This window comes from Taudactylus pleione, unplaced genomic scaffold, assembly GCF_031769625.1.
Source record: "Taudactylus pleione unplaced genomic scaffold, aTauple2 ptg000556l, whole genome shotgun sequence".
Lineage (NCBI taxonomy): Eukaryota > Metazoa > Chordata > Amphibia > Anura > Myobatrachidae > Taudactylus > Taudactylus pleione.
Genome location: NW_028284958.1, coordinates 19478896 through 19502480, shown reverse-complemented (window position 1 = coordinate 19502480; position 23585 = coordinate 19478896). Strand labels below are relative to the sequence as shown.

The 23585-nt window shown below is 43.9% G+C and overlaps 1 protein-coding gene across 1 annotated transcript in view; it reads left to right on the top strand.

The window, feature by feature from the left end:
* The window catches only part of PCSK6 (proprotein convertase subtilisin/kexin type 6), a 205087-nt gene that overhangs the window by 98836 nt on the left and 82666 nt on the right, over positions 1-23585 (top strand). The window contains exon 7 of the mRNA XM_088452719.1: positions 18208-18380. Coding sequence (XP_088308845.1) covers positions 18208-18380 — 173 coding nt within the window. The remainder of the gene's footprint in view (positions 1-18207; positions 18381-23585) is intronic.

Below are 23585 nucleotides of genomic sequence, written 5' to 3'. Positions count from 1 at the left end.
GCGCATACATTTCGCACACAAAAAAAAGGAATTGTTTATTTTTTGTGGAGTGCACTTTGGGGGTTACACCACCCTTTAACAGACTTATGGGACACAGGCGCATGCTTGGCGCTGCTCCTTTGTTGATGCACGTGCAGCCACAGTGCACACAATTCACAAACACAGAAAATTTTTTTTTATTTTATTTGGAGTGCACTTTGGGGGTTACAGCACCCTTTAACGGTCAAGGCAGTCGGCCCTTTACTTATGACACAGGCGCACGCTTGGCGTTACTTTGTTGATGTACGTGCGGCTACTGCGCGCACAATTCACAAACACAGAAAATTTTTTTTTTTTTTTGGAGTGCACTTTGGGGGAGCACCCCTGATGCACAGATCACCCTCTGGATAACACTACAGCACCCCTCTAGGACTACAGCCTTAATGGGACACTGCACAACACAGTCCAGCCAGCCCCTATAGACTTTGGAGTGGACACAGCCCCTATGGACAACTGATTGCACAACCCAGCCAGCCCCTATGGACAACAGCAGCACAACACAGCCCAGCCAGCCCAAGCTCCCACCCTCCCTCTTCACTGTCCACAGCCGGAGTGAGAAATGGCGCAGACGCGGGGACCTTTTTATAGAGTCCAAAACCCTCGAGATCCGGAAGGCGGGATGATGACGTTTTGCCTTGATTTCAGTTCCGAGTCAGGCGGGAAAAGTCGAGCCTGACTCGGATACGACTCGGATGGGGGGGGTTCAGATTTCAGAAATCCGAACCCGCTCATCCCTAGTCTTAAGCATCCTAAGGGCGCTCAAGGCGGCACTGCTGCATAGATTCTGGCTGCAGGGTGCCATTCTAGGCACCCTACTAGCCAGATGAGACTAGCAGAAAAAAGCTCAGAGAGCCAGACCAAATGATTCCGAGGGCCTCATACGGCCCCCGGGCAGGAGATTTCCCATCCCTGATCTAAGGGCTCATTCCTATTAGGTGCTAGTTGGGTCCTGCAAGCCGTTTTCATGGCAAACTCACATTGTGAATTGTATTTGCAATCCAATTCCAAACTCTTTGCTTATTCAGAAGAAGTTCCCTTTTTATTTTTTTTTTTGTGCGCACCCCCTTGAGCAGGGGAGAGGGTAGGGAAAATCTTTATTTGAAGGTCTGATTCAGCCTTGGGAATAGAGAGCTATCTCCTCAACTGTGAACCTGAACAAACCATATTGTAATGCAAGGGGTGTAAAAAATACATACATTTTTTTTTTTTTTTTTTTTTTTACATGTGGGGTAAATACTGGCTGCTTTTGCATGTAGCCCACAAATATTGCACAGCTTTATTATTACTCTACAATTTAGATGTCAGTTTGGAAACACTCCTCCCAAATCTAAATCTCTCTGCACATTTTAAATCTGCCTCACCTGCAGTGCAACATGGTTTCACCAAGATGATCAGTTGAGAGAGATATCTCACTCTATTCCCAAGTATGAATCAGGCCCACAGTGCACAACCTCTAGAACACCTCTTCCAATGAATAATCATGCACTTGGAGGGGTTTATATAGCATAATTTGTCCAATAAAGACATGTCAATTTTCAGGTGAGTTTCTCTAAAAAGCTCAATATTCGGTTAAATGATGTGGGGCAGGTATGGGGAGGTGTAAATGATGTGGGGGAGGTATGTGGAGGTGTAAATGATGGGGGTCAGGTATGTGGAGGTGTAAATGATGGGGGTCAGGTATGTTGAGGTGTAAATGATGGGGGACAGGTATGTGGAGGTGTAAATGATGGGGGACTGGTATGTGGAGGTGTAAATGATGGGGGACTGGTATGGGGAGGTGTAAATGATGGGGGACTGGTATGGGGAGGTGTAAATGATGGGGGTCAGGTATGGGGAGGTGTAAATGATGGGGGTCAGGTATGTGGAGGTGTAAATGATGGGGGACAGGTATGGGGAGGTGTAAATGATGGGGGACTGGTATGGGGAGGTGTAAATGATGGGGGACTGGTATGGGGAGGTGTAAATGATGGGGGACTGGTATGGGGAGGTGTAAATGATGGGGGACTGGTATGGGGAGGTGTAAATGATGGGGGACAGGTATGGGGAGCTGTAAATGATGGGGGACAGGTATGGGGAGGTGTTGCATCAATAGGAGAGGGGTTTTAGAACTTACAGATTAGAGGTAAAAGTGTTGATTTCAACTTTTTACCGGATGGTTTCCCCACTTTTTCATGTGCTTCTCCCAGGTTGCATTTTTGTAGAAAAGTCGCACACCCTCGCCACGACTACCGCAAATTGTAATTTCCATTTGGTTCTTGCATTTTTGGGTGCATGTATTTGTTCAGTGCATGAAAGTTTCATGAAACAAACTCACATTGTTAAAATTGCACCTAATAGGATTGAGCCCTTAGGAATATTTTATCAACGCTTGGGGAGAGATGAAATTGTGAGAGAAAGCTCCTGTCTTTTTTTTTTTTTTTTTTTTTTCAGCCTGTAAATTGTAAGTTTGAAGCTAAATGGTTAGTACTTATCTTTCAAAATGTTATCTCTCTCCAAGCTTTGATAAATACCCTCCTTAGACTGTTAATAGTTAACAGTAAACTCATTAGGAAAGGTGAGCAAAGCACATAACTATATTAGAATTTAGCCTTTATTTGCTAGTTATGACCAGCAGGATGTAATGAATCGGTCAGGCGGCAGATATAATTATCAGCCCTACAAGAAAGTGGTTACTGTAAAATCTGCACTCGCCAAATGTATTTCAAAAAGAGGAAGCCTTGCTGAACTCAAATTATTTTCCGTGAAATACTTGGTAACAACCATCAGGAATGGGTTAAATCCTTAGTCAGATGCTATCCTTTGGTGTCTTTGAGAAATTTCCAAGCTGTACAAAAAAAACCCCATAAATAGACGACATGGGTGGGAATATACAATGGAGAACTGCAAAAGATTTTACATCCAGAAGATAATGTTTGGTAAAGGTATGAAGAGATGACCACCCTGCTGCTTTGCCTCAATAGTCTTCTGAAGTATAAATGACCAGGAGGTTGCTGACGCTTTTGATAACACTGCCTTTATTACGTCTGGCACCGTACATCCATTCCTTTCAGAAGCTTGCCCAATGACCTCCTTCATCCAAAACCAAAACACCGCTTTGACTTCTACTGCTTATCTCTTGATGTTACACACAATAAATAGAGGGAATACATGATCTAGTTGTAAGCTCTATGGAATTGATAGAGCACCTTTTGGCTTGGTTTCCATGTGACCTGAAGAACTTTGAGAATGGTAGCATCCTGAAACACTAAGGTAACTCAGACACCAATTGAGGCCCATACTTCTATACTTGGAGTTGAAGAACCTCTTTGTGTAAGGCCTATTCTAGTGTGTGGTTCCAGTGGTGCATTGCAGGGTCCATCTGGGCTCACCGTGAGTGGTTAAGCTAGTTTACTGAAAACACTAGACTTTACTCACCTGTGCCTAAAGACAGAAATTGACACAGAAGGGAAGGGTGACACTATCAGCAGACCAGAGACAGGAAAAAAAACATTCCCAGAAGGTATACAAGTACGATGTGCACACATTTGTTATGGCTAACATGGAGTTTGAAATGAAAACGTATATATATACCCAGAATAGCGGTCTCATTCAAAGCTAAATATGCAATAGTGTTCTAGAATCGGATCAGGTAAGTCAGTCAAGTGGTGCACATGATGTCCTTTCAGACTTTATTTGCAGACTGTTTGTCCCTCCAGGGTAACATTTTCCCTATTATAAACATTCCCTGGAATATCTGAGAGACGGTGACTACTGATGCTTGTAAAGCTTTTAAATAGCATCTGCCGTGTGCATGCACCATTGGGGAGTCTAGGAACTGATTATCAGACACTGCTTTCCTTGCCTGCTACCAGTGAGTGAGACTGCTGTTCTTGGTTACATGTTCTCATTAATCCTTCCTTTTTGAGAAACCTTTTGAGTACAACTTTAACGTGACCATTCTTCATAAAGTGGCTGCTATTATTTTTCTGTACCCTGACAGATGCTAGGCCCTATGCCTGTCATAACTTTCTTCAGTTTGGAGTTCACTTTGTTCATGATCATAAAAATTGCTCAGAAGTGGTGTAAACATAACTATATGGTAGTTTTATGTCAGTACATGGTGGAACACTTGGAACGAGCCCCCAGTGCGTTAACGAATGGCTGCACTTAACGCGGATTTCTGTTTATACTTTCCTGAGGTTTGAACAGAAATCCACAGTAAGTAGTGCTTTCGGGGCTTGCCACGGTTAATCCATACAGTACCTCCGGGCACTTATCCTGGAATCTTTGGGTTACAGCTCAAGAAAGCAGGCTGCTAATTGTACAGCTTCGGGTGTTAAACCCAGGAGCTGCAACCACACGGTAAGTCCTGAGGCTAATTGAATTCCTCACTTGTTGGTGTTTGGTTCTTTGGGATTACGTGATTAGTTGAAAAGATTGCCTGACCTAACTGCTGTGCCGTGATGCTATGGACCAGCTGGGAAACCCTTGGCTCTCTAACATTGCCTGCTCTCTATTTAAAAAAAATTATATATTTTTTTTTAGGTCAGTGTTGATTGCAATCTGTGCACCTCCTATTGTGCTGTGGTTCTTCTAGCTGCAAACATTCTTGTTCTGTTTCCATACTTTGACTTGTTATAATTGCCGAGTGATGCCTGCTTTGCTGCAGTCTTTGTATATAAATTTCTATTCACTGGGTTTTGAATTGTTCCTCTGATGCCTTGACTGTGAGGACACACAGCTGTAGATGTCTGTATTGTGCGTCACCTGCTCCTGGGCAATGAGCTGGAACTTGTGCCAGGGGACAGCAGTCATTAGTCACACTTCGTGGCCTTGCCGTGTATTGTGCTGCTCATCCTGTATCTTGCTATGTTCATCATATGCTGGAATTCTGGCAGTGAGTAGCGGTGCAGTTTTCTTCATCACCAAAAGGGTTAAACAAGTCTCTAGACCTGGTCACTGCTGTACAATGCTTTTCTGTTACGCACTGCCCTGCCACCTGGGATATTAATCTGAAGTATTTTACAGTAATTGGCCGTTAACTGCTTGAGTGCCAGGGGACAAAATTGATCAAGCGTAAATCTATTAAGTCACTTTGAAGCACACATCTGTTCCCATGCAACCACTTAGAAGGAAACCTAAAGTGTAAATTTTCTTCTGTTAGAACTGTATATGCAATTGTTTTTGTTTTTTTTCATCCGATTTTATGAAGTTTGATTTAATTTGAAGTGTTATACTGTGCCTCCCGACTGTCTTGATTTTAGCCAATTTGCTTGTCCCGCTGCTCTCATGAACAGAATCCATGCGCTGCTGCCAGTGTTGCACACGGCAATGAATGGGTGTTAAGATGTCTCTCATAACATCCAAACACTTCGAAAGCATAAGAACCACACCCTAACCCACATAGTTGACAGATACTCAGTGGTGAAACAAAGATGATAGGACAGACATACTGTAGTTGGGGGGGGGGGGATTCGGGGGTGGAGGAGAAGCTGAGGAGGAGTTGGGGAAGCAATAGGAAGTCATGGCCCTCATCCAGTCCTCCCACCTTCCCCCTTGACCCTATCTCCTCCCATCTCCTCCTACATTTCGCCTTCTGCCTGCTCCCATCTTGCCCACCTCCTTAATCTCTACCTCTCATCTGGCACTGTCCCTTGTGCATTCAAGCATGCCCTTGTCTCCCCCCATTCTTAAAAAAAACCTACCCTTGATCCTAACATTTTCTCTAACTACCGACCCATCTCTCTCCTCCCTTTTGCCTCCAAACTCCGATTGTTTACAACAGTCTTACCACCTTTCTTTCCTCCCACTCCCTCCTTGACCATTTTTCAGTCTGGCTTCCGTTCTCTCCACTGAAACTGCCCTCACGAAAGTCAGCAGCGACCTCCTTGCTGCCAAATCCAAGGGCCACTACTCTTCTTATTCTCCTTGACTTCTCTGCTGCTTTCGGCGCTGTGGACCACCCTCTCCTGCTGCAAATCTTTCACACTCTTGATCTACGTGACTCTGCTCTCTCCTGGCTGTCCTCCTACCTCTCTGACCGATCCTTCTGTTTCCTCTCATGACTCCTCTCCCCCCCCCCCCCCCTTACAGACTCTTACAGTAGGTGTTTCCCAAGGTTCTGTTCTTGGACCTCTCCTATTCACCTAGAGATGATGTATAGAGGGAGAACTCAGCTCCTTTGACCTCCAATATCATCTCTATGCTGATGATACTCAGGTCTACCTTTCCTCCCCTAAACTCTCCCCCTCTCTACTGACTCGTATTTCCAACTGTTTCTCTGCCATCTCTTCCTGGATGTCCCAGCGATTTCTTAAACTCAGTATGTCTAAGACTGAGCTAATCATCCTCCCACATAACCTCACTTCCCACGATTTCTTTATCAATTGATGGCACAACTATCTCATTTAGCCCCAAAGTGCGCTGTCTTGCAGTTATCCAGGACTCATCCCTCTCCTTCAAACCACATATCCAGAACCTCTCGCAGTCTTGTCGTTTCCATCTCAAAAATATTTCCAAGATCAGACCCAATCTCACCCAGGATCCTACTAAAACCTGATAATCTCCAGATTGGATTACTGTAACCTCCTCCTATCTTGCCTCCCCAAATCCCCTCCAATCTGTCCTCAATGCTGCTGCTAGCCTCATCTTCCTCTCCAAATGCTCTACATCTGCCTCCCCACTCCTACAAGCCCTCCACTGGCTCACCTTACCTTTCAGAACCTAATTCAAGGTTCTCTCACTCTTACAAAGCCTGCACCCATTCCTCTTCCATTTATATCTCTGATCTCATCTCCCTTCACTCTGTTGTCACCCCTCTTTGTTCAACAAATGTACGCCGCCCTTCCTCCCACTCCCACCTCCAAGAGTTTGCCTGTGCTGCTCCCCACCTCTGGAACTCTCTCCCCCTCCATCAGACTCTCCACCTCTCTATAATCATTCAAATGGACTCTAAAGACCCACTACTTTATTAATGCCTTCCAGCTGTCCTCCTAACTTGCTGCTACATGTTCCTTCCTCTCAGTTTACCCCATCTGTGTCGCACCTAAACAGGTGCAGGGCCCTCTACCCTCTTGTGCTTCTCCTTACTTCAGTCTTACTCCCCTCCCTGGCACCTAACACTTGGTTGCTTATGCTCTGCTGCCTATGTGGGTGTTATGGTCGCTAATGTAGCAATGTATATTATCCATGTCCTGGTCCTGCATTGTATTGTATTGTACTGTAAGTCACTGGTCATCTTTTTGTTTATGTACTTTGTGAGGCGCTGCGGAACAATTGTGGCACCATATAAATAAATGATGATGATAGAGGAGGAGGAGGCTGTCTGCAAACCTTTGGAACAGGACCATCTGTGGTGCCCTAGTACACATATTGGAGAACCACCACTCCTAAATGCATTTATATATTTTCTTGTATTAGTTACTTTGGATACTCTCCTTTGCCATATTTCTCTTGATATCAAGACTTGAGTTTGCAGTTAGGGAGCACATTAAGAATTTTATAGGAGACCAAAACAATTCCCCTTTTGGCAGGATTATAATGTAAAGTCTCAAGTGGTCTTGTCTGTTTTATTTTTATATGCAGTAATGGCAAACTGCCATGATCCTCAGTGCTAATGTTTTGCAGCTAACTAGCTGGGAAAAGACTTTAGACTCTTCACTCTTTGTTTATTGATCAGCAACTGTGGATAGGCCATTCATGCAAGGATTGAGGGTGGTATTGCGGGTTTATCAAATTATCAGCTCTGTTTCTAAGAGAAGCAGATGCATCTAAGGCTGTGTCTGCTTATGCATTTGTAGATTCAGGTCTGTGTAACTTCTTTATTTCTATCTTCCCATTTTGAGAGAGAATAGGTGGAGATTGAACTACCATACCTTTATAATTTATGAACATTTATATATATATATATATATATATATAGTGCCAGCATATTCTGTTGCACCAGGGCCTAACTAGTGGTGCCGTCGTGCAGGGCCCTGAGGGCGGCACCATCGCTGCCTGCATGTGGCTAGCAGGGTGCCTGGAACGGCGCTCAGCAGCCAGTAGCACTACTGCAGAGCTGTCCAGAGCGTTCATGGGACGCTCCGGGCAGCCACTAGAGCTGCCTGTAATGTTCCCACTAAAAAGCTTCTGCGTGGTCCTGAAAAGGGGGCATGGCCGATTGGGGATAGGGTGCGACCGGTCCTCCCCCCCCCCCCTGCCCAATTTGTCACACTTGGGGTAGTGCCTAGAGGTGTTGAGCTTCCCCCAAGCTCTCCCCTCACAGTGAATAGATGCCGTGCACATGGCATCTATTCACCGGGGCAGTGATGTCACCACAACTTTTCCCACCCGCGGGAGGGGAGGTCTCAGGGTATTCTGTTTTAGCAGGATGCCACTAAAAGGGCAGGGCACATTTTGCCCTTTTAAAATCGGGCAGGGCACCCCACTAAAACAGCCTAGCGGGAACACTACCCTGAAGCATCCCTAGGAAGCTACGGGCAGAGCTTTACTTCCCAAAATCTGTGGCCCCGCCCCCTGGGCATGAAGTAATAATGCGGGGGTTTAGGGGGCACTGCCGGCAGATGGTGCTCTGCTGTCCTGTTATGGTGATGCATTGCACATTACAAGTGGGAACAAAACCATAATAAAACAAGACTGGGTGATAAGACAATGAGGTTCTCCTATATCCAATGAACATCAGAATGTTCATAGCCACATGGTATTTAGTGATCTTCTGTGAGAGACACTTGTGGACTTGAGGACTGCATGTTAGTCATGATGTCAGGAGGCTTAAGTAAAGCAATAGGTCATAGCCCCACTGTGGAAGAAGTTGGGCTCCTCAATCAGTAATGTATGAGAGTCTTATGTGCTATTGGTGCTAGAAGATTGTGGCATTACAAACATTCTCAAATGAAGCAGTTCGTACATTCAGCTGTCTGTTGCTTCGCTGCATACAGATAACCTGTTTACGGTACTTATCAAAGATCTGTTAAGACTTTATCGTAAGGTGAACCTGGCTAAATGCACTGCGTTTAAGATGATTGATGGATGCAATCGCATTTCAGTCTGTCCCAAGATAAGTGTAAAAGCTCCTCCGTATTTCCACAGTAATTTTATAATAAAGATTTTCAAAATCTGTTTTACAGGCCAGTTCCCATGGTGTCATAAGTCGATAAAATAACACGTGTCCTACAAATGCTTTCCAGAGTTGTCTACAGTGTTCATAGCTGTTTGGGATGTCCGTCCACATCTCTGCATTGGCCTGTTGTTTATGCCTTGGAATAATAGACTTTCCTTTTCTTTGCTGCATTGAGATTTGCAAATAGTCTGAGAAATTCCTTTTATACTCCAACTAAACAGCATGTCTCATATTTTCAGAGTATTAAATGACTGTGGCAAAACAATGTGCTGAGCTTTCCTGCCTGCATGTTACGGTTGGGTCGTAGTGCAATGCACACTTCTCGCTTACACTGTGATTGAACTCTCTCTACTAAAAATATAATCGTTTACAGATGAACAAACCCAATGTTTAGGCTCAGAGCGGGTATCATATGTGGGTTTGATTTTCAGTATTGCAATATATATACAAATTCTGGCAATCCACTTGTAAGAGAAACCGAAAGATTGCATAAGAAAAGAGGTGTTTTAAACCTCTAGGATGGGGGCAGGCATGTATGCAAATTACTTGTGGGAGTTAGCCTATGGCAAGCAGGGGCGGGTTTGTAACAGGAACATTATATAGTGGGATAAAAGTGTGGGCCAAAGCCTCTTTGTTCCAGATTCCTCCAGGACAGGGAAGTGCATTTTGTCAGTTGTCATTTTCCTTAATAAAACTCTCTTAGTGCTTCTCCTCCTTCTTCTCTTCTTCTCTCCTCCTTTTCCTTATTGTATTTAGTCTCTTTTCATTTACTTCATATCATTGCTTTTCCTTTTCCTTTCTGTCCTCAATCACTGTCTTTTCTGATTTCTTGTTCTGCTGGGGGTGGGTGTAGCTATGTCCTGCCTAGTAATGAGCCTCCCCAGACCCTGGTCCCTGGCTCCACAGTGCCCCCATGTTATTAGGAGCTGCAGGTGTGGTTCCCCTATTGATAGTTCTATCCCCCCTCAGGCTGCAGCAGCTTTGTGGAAGGTGTGCCAGTGCGGGGGAGGGGTGCTTCCCTTCAGTCCTTAATGCCCCTGGTCAATATCATCTTTGTGGCTGCAGTGGCCAGCACCATAGGCAAATGCAGGAGGGGTTTATGAGTGCCTTGCCTGAACCCCCCCTCAGCACACACCATGATGACTACAATAGAAATAGCATATAATACTAAAGTTGCATGTTTTTTAGGATCCCCTCAGTGTCACAAATGAAATAACTAGCACTACAGTCCCTGTTGATCTTTTAAATGTGTCAGCCAGTAGAAAAAGTTAAAAGCCAGTAATGAATATTGTTGTGCACCAACTAGATCTGGAAAACATGCACTGTACGGGGTGCACTGATATGGATCACCTATTGGATCAATTATTAATACTGGATAATACACCATCCAGTACATAAGGGGACCAATCTGTGCATCTATGTCCAGGACAGTGCATGGTTTCTTTTTCTGCCCTCTCCCAGATTCCCCAACTTGCTCATATGATCTGTAAAGGAGCCTGCACATGAAATAAAAAGATTCAGCTCAGACAGGATGGCTCTACTTCTACATATAATTGCTTACTGTGTTTGCTGGTCCTGTATATGCCAGAATTATATCATTCAGTACATTCGTATGATGTATTTTATAGCTGGTCTGTGCTGATTATGCACTCTTAATGGTAGAAAACAGTTGCAGCAAACAGTGTCAGTATTATGCTGGGCATTGAGGTATCATTGGGGGAATAGAATGCTTTAGTGATGCGTTATCTGACAGTAAGGGGTAATGGCTTTGACACTGCTTTATTTATGTATGGCACCTTAGATCTAGCTTTTATCTCCTTTGAATCATATTATCAGTCAATAGAGGAGATTGTATTATATACTGTATTCTGAGCATTTAACTTACAAAATAGACAGAATACATGTGCTACAGTGAATTTCTACAGGGTGCACAGCTTATTATTGCAATCACTGCCCCAAGCAGCTATCACCGGGAAGCTCCATTCTCAGCTATGCTCCTACTTCGACAAATATACATTGCTGGAGGTCACGCAGCCTTCGCGTCCTGCCTATGAGGGGTACAACGCGAGCAAAGCAGCTAGTTCAGTTCGTCAGGGCTAACAGCAGGCGTCTGGGGAAAATGCTTCGCCTTTAATAATTCCACCTGTACGCAGGGACGAAAATGTCATTTTCGTCACCTCTGCTTGCGATGTGGTGGCAATCACCCAGTTGCCAAGTGTTTCAAGGGGGGTACCCAGCAGCAGCCTGCACAGCCAGCAAAAGGCACAAGTGCTAAGTAAAGTTCCATCCCCTGTCCGTGTCACAGCGATAGCAAAATGGTTGAGTTGGTACCCGGTTCTGCAGGACGCAGAATTTTCGTTAAAAGGCTTCAGTTTTGGTTTTCGTTTACCTATTTGCAGGGATGTCGACACATATTCGCCTAGAAATTTGAAGTCTGCCTTTGAATTGCCTCACATTCTTAGGGAAAAAGTGGCTGGCGAGGTTAGCGTCAGGCGCATTGCAGGGCCTTTTGCAGAACCCCCATTAGGGATCTTGTGAATTCCCCGGTGGGAGTGGTTCCCAAGAAAATTCCAGGAAAATACAGGCTCATGCAACATCTGTCTTATCCGCCAGGCTCGTCAGTAAATTTTGCCATACCAGTTGAGGTTTCCTCGGTGGTGTACCAGTCTTTTGACGATGCTTTGGATGTCATTAGGTGTTATGGTCCGGGCGCACTGATGGCGAAGATAGATGTTGAGTCAGCTTTTCGTCTACTTCCTTTGCACCCAGAGTCATTCCAGTTTATGGGTTTTTAGCTTGGACAACGGATATTGCATAGACAAATGCTTGCCTATGGGGTGTTCTGTGTCCTGTGCGTTTTTCGAGCATTTTAGCACCTTCCTACACTGGTGCGCGGAATTTATTTATTTAATTTTTGCGGTAGTCATGGAATAGCCCACTATCTCGATGACTTTCTGTGTGTCGGCCCTTCCGGTTCAGGCAGTTGCAGTTATCTTTTGTTTTCTTTACGAGCGCTGTTTTTTCATTTGGAGTTCCCGTTGCTGCGGACAAAACGGAGGGCCCTTCCCCTTGTCATTCCTGGGTATCGAGATCTGTACCTCAGCGGGTTCTTGTCGCATTCCTCTCGATAAGCCTGTCAAGTTGCGTAATGCCATAGCGGAATGCACGGCTTCCAGTAGAATTACCCTGCGGCAGGCGCAATCCCTCCTGGGCCTGTAAAGTAATTCCAATGGGCAGAGCTTTTTCACGTAAATTGGAAAGGGCCACGGCTGGTGTCACTAACCGAGACATTTGCTACGTTTATCCTCAGAGATTAAGCAGGACCTCTCTGTCTGGGTCTCGTTTCTTCGGGATTTTAATGGCGTTCGGTTGTGGATGTCTCCAGCCGCTGACAATTTGCAGCTGCAGCTGTTCACCGACGCAGCAGGCACCACAGGGTTCGGATGTTACCTTGATGGCTCCTGGTGCGTTGGCCGTTGGCTGGAAGAATGGGTGGGAAAGGGTTTGACTAAGGACTTACTCCTTCTCAAACTCTTTCCCATAATGGTTTCCTTGGAAATCTGGGGGGAATGGTTACGCAATCGCAGCATCATTATCAGGTGTGACAACCTGGGCGTGGTCCATGCGATACAATCAGCAACATGCGGCTTCCCTGCTGGTTTGCGCTTGCTAGCGCAGCTGTGCTCACATGTTTGCGCTGTAACATCATGTTTAAGGCAAGACACGTTCCTGGGGTGGAGAATGAGATAGACGATGCGTTATCACGTTTCCAGTGGGCTAGGTCCCGATCTGTGGCCCCTGGTGCTGACGTTGTGCTTTGCCCCTCTTATGTTTGGCAGGTGATCGAGCCGGCATGGAGGGCTTAGCAGAACAGTCTTTAGCCCCCTCCACGTTGCGAGCATATCGGCAGGCATGGAATGAATGGGAAGATTATTCCCGTAGCAGCAAACAGGCAGGTAAGAGTCAGCATCGTTCGATGCTTTCTTTTATTTGGAGTCTCCATTTGGCTGGCAGATCCAGGGCTTCTGTTGCGCGCTCTTTGGGGGGCATTGCATTTTATTGTAAATTGAAGGGCCAACCTGACTTTACTAAAAGTTTTCTGATTGTGAAGGCTTTAAAGGGTTGGGCACGGGTCTCCCGGCCAGTAGCTGACCTTAGGAGACCTGTGGACGCTCATCTGCTTCCGGCAGTATTAGGGGCGGTTCTCGGAGTGGCTCTTACTGCGTATGAGGCGGTCCTGATTCAAGTGGTGTTTTCAGAGGCTTTTCACGGCACCTTGAGGGTATCGGAGCTGGTGGCATCATCCAAATGGGTTGATGCCGCCATGCTCCTCTCGGATATCCTGGTCAGTGAGAGGTCTGTTCTCTGTAGGATTCAGCGGTCAAAGACCGACCAGACTGGTAGGGGTGGGTGGATCTCGTTGGGTCCATCTAGGTACGAACAGATCTGCCCCGTGGCACTAGCTATGCGGTATGAGTTATTGCGGCCGGATGTTCCTGGTTCATGACTCATGCATATGGACAGGACTCCGCTTACCAAATACCAGTTTGGTTGGTTTTTGAAGAGGTGTGTATCAGTTTTAGGCCTCCCGCCTCAAGATTTTGGTACACACTCGTTTCTGATCGGAGCCGCAACTTCGGCGGCAGCTGCGGGTTTCTCGGCATCAGAAATTAAGGCCCTAGGACGTTGGAAATCGGATAGTTATAAAGGTTACATTCGACCTAGGCGTGAAGGCCCTTTGTTTTAAAGTCATTTCACAGTCTGTTCCGGTTACGTTTATATTTTATGCTTGCCTGGTTTTTGTCTTGTCTCATGTACTGTCCTGTCTTGTCTGTTACCCCTGTCCGTCCTACTCGGGATTAGCTACTCGCCATTGCTGGCAATGGGAGTCTTGAGGGATTTTACAATTTTTACCTGAACTGACGGATTCAATTCGGCTATTCTCAATCATTTAATTAGGCCATAGTCCATCCCTCAGCAGGTTTTTATTTTACCTCTTGCCGAGTTCACCTGTTTTTTCCCAATTCCCCCCCACCCATTCTTCCCCTTTGTGTCTTCTGTTTGTCTCAGCCACTTCAAATAGTAAAGTCGGCGACCAATAGAAAATTTTTCTTTTTGGCAGATACTCACTTATGTTCTATCAGATCCCACTAATACACCATAAAATTTTATTGTTTTATGACAGTTATTAATTTTTTATTTACTGCTTTCTTCCACCTTTAGGATTGCTCTTTGACACGCAGGAAATTTGGGTTTTAGGCCACTCATATATTTTCTGGGCTGCTAGGTTTGAGTTCAGATCAAGCTCCAATTTTTGAATATTCAGCTAGGGTCCGTTGCATAGGTTCCAGAGGTATGAGATGGCATTCCTTTTGTCCTAAACTGTTAGAGTATGCAAGGCTTTTTGGTAGGCCACGTATTTTGGTGGCTTATTTAGGAGGCAACGACTTAGGGCAGAGGTCCACTGTAGAATTACGAGTTGATATTGTCAACGATTTGGCGAGGGTGCTATCGGCCTGGCCCTTGTGTAAATTAATTTGGTCTTGCATTGTACCTCGACAGGTCTGGCGTGGGGTTAGGAGTTTTCCTGCTAATGACGAAGCTAGGAAGAAACTTAATTTCGCAGTTGCCAAATTTGTGATGGCCAATTATGGCCGTTTCATTTACCATAAGAACATTCAATTTCGATTTAGTTATATGTATAGACCTGATGGAGTTCATTTAACAGAGGAGGGTTGGTCATTGTTTATTGGGGATCTTTTTGAGGAGTTGGCGTTATTGGGGTAGTACTTGGTATGGTGGCGGTGCAGCGGTTCTATAAGCAGAACCTTGCTGTGGCGGGAAAGAACGGCAGGTCGCCAGTCCGGGTGCAATTATGATTTAAGGGCGCTCCCTTCGTTGACTGGTAGTTGGCTGTACCAACCTAACGGGGGGCAGTATCACCACCTAAACGGGTGGGAAGTCAAGATGGGGGTGAGCGTTACCTTTTGTTGATGATATGAGTTACATGGTTATGTGTATGCACTCTGGGCGATCTACGCCTGCTATGCCTTTTGTTGTTTGTGTGTGGGCATAGCAGATCTGGCTGATTTCTGGCCGTCCTTTCTTTGCCACCATACATCCTTAAATAAATAATAATTATTATTGCTCCAATAAATCGCCATCAAGTTATCTGCCAAATCCACGTCTCAGTGTCTTTATTTTATGTTAGTATGATAAGTGGTTTGCACACATGACAACACCTCATCCGATAGAAGGTTTAATGGTATCCATCACTTAGATAGCGTATTGTGGTGGCTGTCTGCTCAATTGGGGACACCACAGTTTGATTACTGTGCACAAAAGAGTGAGGAGGCCAGCATCTAGGTCTCTGACTCCTCAGACATGTCATGAATATATGCATATGTGGTCTCACACGGGTCCTTGGGTTCCATAAGTAGTAGTGAGTATGTATTTAGCGACCTTCCATTTGCAGTCATAAATGCGACCTCCCCTAAAAAAGGCTGGGTATGTGATCCTGGTGGTCGGGATACTACTGGTCAGAATACAGACAGCGGCATCCCGACAGTCAAAATCCCGACACCTGTAGGTAAGTACTGCTAACACTAACCTGTCCCCCTCCACTAACCCTCCCTCCCCGGTGCCTTATCCCAATATCCCCCCCCCCCATTAGTGTTCCACATGCCAGGATGCTGACTGCGGCCCCCTGAAAGAACTGGTGCAGAGATAGTCCATACGTACAACTCATCCGTTAAGTTATTTATGCAGCCCACACATTACGCAGTGCTTTGCAGAGAATATTTAGGCAGTCACATCAGTCCCTTCCCTAGTGGAGCTTACAATCCATATTCCCTATAACATGGACACACACACCTTAATATTAACTTTTATTAGAAGCCAATTTACCTACAAGTATGTTTTTGGTAATGCAAAGCACTATGCCAACCATGCTGCCTTTTGTACAATTTTCTTTTTCTTTATGGCAGAGGTTGCCTAACTCCGCCATTGCAGTCCAGATTTTAAAGATTTCCATGCTTGAGCCCAGATGGTAAAATCAAATTGACTGATATACTAATTAAGTCACCTGTGCTCAAGCATGGATATCCCTAAAAACTGGACTGTAATGGTGTACTTTGGGTACCTCTGCTCTATGATTTGCCAATCCTCTGGTGGTTAAAAACTAGTGTGTGAGGATATCGTGCAAAGAGGCCTGGAAGAGATTGTTCCCCAGAGAAATGGTTGTACGCATAAAGGTTACTAGCACCTATCACAATTCTGCAATTTTAGCACTGGTCCAAAATATCTGTATAAATGTATTTTAATCTCTTCTTGTAGCTTTGTATGCATTCACACATTCCCTGCCAATCACCTTCTCCTGTTTAGTCAGGAAATGATGATCTGTGTGATGGGGAAAGATTTGGGCACTTAAGGTGCATACACACACAACGATTTAGTTAATGAACGATTTTAGTAAACGATTTTCTACCTTGAAAAAAATGAACTAAAATAGTTTACTAAAGTTGTTCATTTACTATGTTCATTTAAATGTAATGAACGATTTTTATGAACTACAAACAATTTTTGCATATTAACTTATCGTTGAGTCTGACTGAACTACAAACTACAAATGTGAACGCGCATGAACAATAATCGTTCATCGTTTGAGTCAGAAAGTGAACGATTTTTTTAAACGATATCGTTTAACGATAATCGTTCAAAAAATCTTTGTGTGTGTATGCACCTTTATAGATATTGGAAGAGTTAATACTGCTTTTGACCTGGTTTTGCCTTGTCTTTATCTACTTTGTTCTAGTTTTAACTTCAAAGCCTTGTCAAAAATTAAGAAATGTGCAACATTTTAAAGGGTCTCTCGACCTTAAAAGTAAACCCCCTACTGATAGGATATATTCTTCTAACCTGGTTTGAACTGTCCTCTAGAGCAGTTCTTCTCAAACTCTGTCCTCGAGAGACACAAACAGTCCAGGTTTTAAGGGTAGCACAGTAACTTAAATCAAAATAGACTGCAGTACTAATTAGTCACCTGTGTTCAAGCATGGATATCCTTAAAACCTGGACTGTTAGTCTTGAGGGCCAAGTTTGAGATACTCTGCTCTAGGTGTTCCTAGGAGGACACTTTTTTTGTAATGTTACTGCTTTACATTCATAACTGTTTGAAGCACCATGCAGTCTGGATGTCCATCCCTAGACCACCTTACAGCTTTAGGTTGATTGAAGTAGAATGATCAGCCATTATAGTGACACTGCTTGATATAATGGTTACTGGCAACCAGTAAGTAAAAAAAGAGAGAAGCAACCAGTAAGAAGTACATAGACCAGTTGAAGACCCCTGTTATAACTAGAGTACAGTTATGGCCAGGTTAGTCATTCTGGTTGTTGTACAATGCTAGGGATTTATTATTTGAATTTAGAGTAAAATTTTCCTTGTTCATTTCTGCAAATGTTTTTTTTTTCGGACTGTTTTTGAGTGACAGAAGTAGGGAATAAGATTTTAATGACACAGGAGTACAGTGGGAGATCAGTGTTGGTGAGTGCAAGAGCACACAGAATAGTTTGTTTGACTGAAGTAGTTTTTGGAAGGTTTCCCCTGAGAAGAGAGAAGTCAACTGTAAATTAAAACTGCTTAATTGGAAACACTCCTTTAATTAAATTGGTTCTTGCAATTTGTATGTAGTTAGTTAAGGTTATGTGATGCAGAACTGCCCGGATCATTTATAGATGGATATAACTGCGTCCTGGGGGTATATTTACTAAAATGAGAGTTTTTAGAAGTGGAGATGTTGCCCATAGCAACCAGTCAGATTCTAGATATTATCTTCTAGAAGGTGCTAGATAAATAAGTAGAATCTGATTGCTATGGGCAATATCTCCACTTCTAAAAACTCACTTTTGTAAATATACCCCATGGTCTTTGACTGGAAAACATGGATATGTGGTCAAAAACTGCAACTCAGGCCACACAAGTACTAATTTCAATATTGTTAAAGCTGTAACTATTTGACTTTAAAGTTTAGCAAAATTATGTTGTTTTTTTTCTCTCCCCCTATCAGGGATCCGTATGCTAGATGGGGATGTAACTGATGTGGTTGAAGCAAAGTCTCTGGGCATCCGGCCCGACTATATTGATATTTACAGCGCAAGCTGGGGCCCTGATGATGATGGGAAGACTGTAGATGGTCCTGGACCACTGGCCAAAAAAGCATTTGAAGATGGAATTAAGAAGGTGATTATTTTGACTTTGTTGAAGGCTTGGTTTGCTGACATAAGACATTCAGATGTCTTAACAAGGGTTTAATGTTTTTAATGGGTGATGGTTGGATACTCCTTCAGACCTTGGCTTAAAAAATGCGTTGGGAAATGTTGAGGTTATGATTCAGCGCTAGCTAAATGTTTTATTTCTGAAAAAACTTAGTCCGTGTAGCAGAAACTCGTGGGTCTATTTAACAGGCGCTTCTCTTTATGCTGGCCACAAACGCTGCACTAATGAAGCCTATAAAAGGCAGCTGGACTAGTAACTGCAATATGTGACCCAAACCCAGCACTGGATTAATGCCAAAATGTCTGGCAAGATTGTGCATTAAGTCTGCATACAACAGAGATGCTTCTGGGTAAACATTTAATTAACTATTCTCCACAAAATACTTGTTTGGTTTGTTTACACCGTGTGCAGTATTGCTGTTTTTTACACTTAGGGGTAAATTTACTAAGAATCGAGTTTGGGTGAGTTTTTAAAATCATGCGAGTTTAGCCTGTTTTTTCAAACTCGCGAATTTACGAAGACCCAACGAGTTTGGAAGTGAGTTTTCCCTTCTCACTGTTAAGACTCATGTGAGTTTGCAAACTCGACTAAACTCACCATCGGCCAAACTAGGAAGTGCTTTACATGAAAAAGGTGCAACTAGCAAATTTACAAAGAATCGAGTTTACAATCTGGGGTGAGCTTGTAGCAAACTCACTGAAAATTAGATGTTTCATTTAGACAACCTCCTGAGCTGCGAGTTTGGCAGAAACATACACAGAAAGTTTCTGCTTGAATACCTAAAAAAAAAAAAAAAAAACCTTTATTTTTTTTATGTAAAAAAATGACGGATCGCCCCCACCCCCCAAAAAAAAAAATCGCCTAACCAGCCCCGGACTTGCCAGCCAGTCCTGGTTCCTAAAATTATGGGGAACATAATGAGTAATACCACAGCCCTGAGACCCTTTCACCGGGGCTCCGTGGCCCCAGCATTATCAGCCCAAGCCGGTAAGGCCAAGCCGGGGATCTCAGGGGAGATGGGACCTCCCCCTTCCTGAAACTCCAGGCTTGGTCTGAAGCCCGGGGCTCTTCCCCGTACCCCCGGAGCATTGGGTACGGGGGGGTAATAAAGTTAGAAATATAAGGAAACTAATGTATTTTACAGTGGGACTACAGGTGCCAGCATGCCTGCCCTTTGGCACTTATGGAACTACAAGTGTCAGCAGACAGCCGGCACCCGTACCCCCACTGTAAAATAAATGGTTAAATAAAGACAAAGCACACACACCGTGCCTAGTAAAACTTTATTTCATACATCTGCCCATTCGCACATACCTGCTGCAGATGTGTCTGTCCCCTTCTCAAGTAGAATCTGTGTGCCTGGCCCTGCATAAAAGAATCTATACTCCCCTAGATCCTGGCGCTGCTCTCCGTAGCATCCAGGGTCTTGGTAAAACAAATAAACGAGTTACCCAAACCAGTCTGGGCAGATGAAAGTATACACTTACACCTCGTGAAATGACAGATGACCGAAGTCAGCTGTAATTTCTCACTGGGTGCGAGCCAATAGGCGGCCGAAAGCGGCCGCTCATTGGCTGGGACCCATGTGGGAGCAGCCAATCAGCGTCTGTTACATTAATCCTATGCATTATTAATATACATTATTGTCCTATGCATTAATCTGTGATGCTAAAAAAGAATCTGGTTTGATTTTCTAAAAAGCCCCAATGTTACGTTTGTGTGTATAATTTAGGGAGCAGTTATGCTATTGATGCATGGGGAAAAAAACATGTTTTGTTAATTGACTTTAGTGCTGCAATGTTTTATTAAATCATATTATTTTCCATTACATGGGTCCATATGGTAAGGGTGTGGGAGCAGCTGACACATTTGCCACATGCTGCAGTGTTTTGATAAGACCCGAAGGGTCTCCTGGCTGGTTATTGGCTTATTTTCTAGAGAAGCCATCAGATTTTTCCCTAGCATTTTACTGTCTATATAGGCTAAAGTTGCAGCTGTACGATGCTGGGGTTTGTCCAGCTCTGTCAGGACAGTGTTGGCTGGAAGCCACCAAGCATCACAGCTTCACTCCACCTTATTCTTCATGTTGGGGGGGATGTAGTGATCATTTGGAGACCAGAACTTAAAGATCATTTTCACATGTGCTGACATTCTGTGGAAGGATATTTTTATATCTAACAACTTACCAGGCACGGGGCAGTTACGGAACATCACACCTATTGTACAGATGTACATTTTTGCTTAAACTATTTTTTCACCCTGTTGCTAGGCTGTAGGGAAGATTACTTTGTAAAACATTTCAACTTTTAAAAGTTTAAAAAAAAAAAAATGTAAACCGTTGTTTCATATTTATAGCCCCCTCTTCACTGGCAAAGGCGCTTTCGGGCCATCTCAAGTCTCCTTCTCTCAAGGTCTGGTGGGTTCAAATTTTAGGTGATCAGACTCCCCCGTACATGCAGACCCAGTAGTATGTTGATGAATATGAAGGCACAGATGTAACTGCAGTGTATACACACTTCTTTAAAGTAGTGGTAACTTGGGGGGCGTGGCTTGGAGCGGCATGTAGTAGGAGCATACCTGCGTGCTCTCCTACTATCTATCCTTCATTAATCCTACAGGAGCAGTGCCCCGGGCTTTTCACTTACCGTGTCTGCTGCTGCCCCTGGATCGGCGCTGGAGCGTTTCTCCTCTTCTCCCTGGCGCTGGCTTGTGGATGCACGCTGGTGCTGCTGACTGGCAGTGTGTTCCTCCTCCTATTTATGGGAGGTCTTGTCTAAATTTGGTTTTGGTCCTCGTTTTATTGGCTGGGTCCGTCTTTTGTACTCTTCCCCGGCAGCCAGAGTGTCGGTGAATGGTTGTGTCTCCTCTTCTTTTCAACTTGGGCTTGGCACATGCCAGGGGTGCCCTTTATCCCCTGCATTGTTTGCACTGGCTATCGAGCCCCTGGCGTGTGTCATTCGCTCAGATTCCGATATTCCGGGCGTGCGAGTGGGCCATGTAATTGACAAAATAGCTCTTTATGCGGACGATATGCTCCTGTTTCTGGCAGACGCGGGCCCAGCTTTGGATCGTTTGATGGACATTATTAAGGATTTTGGGTTTTTTTCGGGGTTGCTGATTAATTGGTCCAAATCTAATATTTTTCCTTTGAATGGCTCCCTGCCTCTATCCCCCTCTCTCTCCTGCCCTTTACAATGGACTCTCTCCTTTCGGTATTTGGGCGTCTCCATTTTACCTATCCCTGCTGACTTTGTAGAATTAAATGTGATGCCCATTACCTCAGCTTTTAAACAAAAGATTCATGTGTGGAAGAAACTTCCGCTTACAGTGACAGATCGTATTAACTTATTTAAGATGTCCATTCAACCTAAATACTTGTATGTTTTACAGCATTCCCCTGTATATATTCCCAAAAAAGTTTTTTCTCATATTGATTCTATTTTATCTTCTTTTGTGTGGGGGGATAAGAGACCATGGATTGCTCTCCGAAAACTTTGTAGATCTAAATCTTCAGGTGGACTGGCCCTTTCTAATTTACGTATTTATTATATGGCTTCACAGCTGTCACAATTGGTGCCCTGGTTATCTGCTAGTACTGATACCGCTTTGGCGGGATTTCTTAGTGTGCAAACAGGCTTCCCTTTAGCTCCTCTACAAATTTTGTTATCTGTAAAATTGCCGGGTAGATCTCCCCCTTACTTCGACAGGCTCGACTGGTTTGGCATTTTGCTCAGGGATTATTTGGGGATGAGGGTGTGGATCCGGAGATCCCCCTGTGGTATAATGATGGTTTTTCTGAGCTGGGAGTGCTGGAGTGCTGGAGTCCTTCTGGATTTCCTATGGTATCAAATGCCTTGGCCATTTGTTTCATAATGGGATGCTTCACTCCTTTGATCATTTGTGCATGGAGTTTGGCCTTCCTCGTACGGCATTTTATAGATACCTTCAACTTCGTTATGCCCTGCACTCCCAGTTTGGATCTGACCCTGTTTTATTATCACCTTCTCTTCTTAAACTTGCACTTATCAAGTTACCTGTTCGTAAGACAGTCTCCTATCTTTATAGTGATCTTACCTCTCGTAATTTGCCAGATGCCTTTCTCCCCCTTAGGAATAAATGGGAACTAGATTTGGATTCTCTTCAGGATGAACAATGGTCTCAGTTGTTGGGCTCTATAAGATACACTTCCCCTTGTGTTCGTTTCCAACAAATCCATTATTTTATTTTGCACAGGTCTTACCGGTCCCCTGTTTCTATTGCACGTATTGATATTAATGCTCCAACTAATTGCCCCAAATGTCATGCTCTTGGTTGCGATTTTTGGCATTTGTTATGGGATTGCCCTAGAGTTAATGATTTTTGGACCTTGGTATGGTCTGATATACAGTTTACTTTCCCCTCATTCGCATTGGATATTGAGGAATTGTTTAATTCAAATATTTATCGTTATGTTTTAGGCTTATCCACTTTAGCAAAAGTAATTATTGCCCGTTCTTGGTGTGCTCCAGATCCTCCTGATATAAACAAATGGAGGGCACTTGTTAATGATACCATTGATCATGAAAGGTATGTCTATACTAGTCGTAAAGCCCTTTCTAAATTTCACAAATTATGGGATAGATGGGCTCTTTCTTTTTTGGGCCTTCGTAGACCAATTGGGGATCCTTCCGTGTAATCTAGCCTCTTCTATTCTCCTTTTTCTTTCCCTTTTTTGTTTTTGCCCCTTTCTTTGTTTTGTTTGCTTCCTTATTGTTCGATTATTTTATTTTACTTCCATGCGCGAGCTGTTTATACTGTATGTCATATTTGTGATCTCAGGTTCGGTTTACTGCTGATTCTTCTTTGATTGTATATTTTGGTATTTAATTATACCACTGTACTTTCCTTTTTTATTGGCAACACTTATTTACTTGTTTATCTGTTTTTTGTTTTGTTTATAATTTGTAGAAAATTTTCTAATAAAAATCTACATGATTTAAAAAAACAAAAGTAGTGGTATTTCCCTGTGCCCACAGTTTTGCAGCCAATGGGGCACTACACATTTTTTTTTTTTTTTAACTTCCCACTTTAATGTGACCTAACCATAGGAGAGACCCATGGTGCTTTTGGTTTAGTTGAGTTTGGCATTAGGCAGCAAAGCCATCAGCATAAATAATGCTACAGTGCATC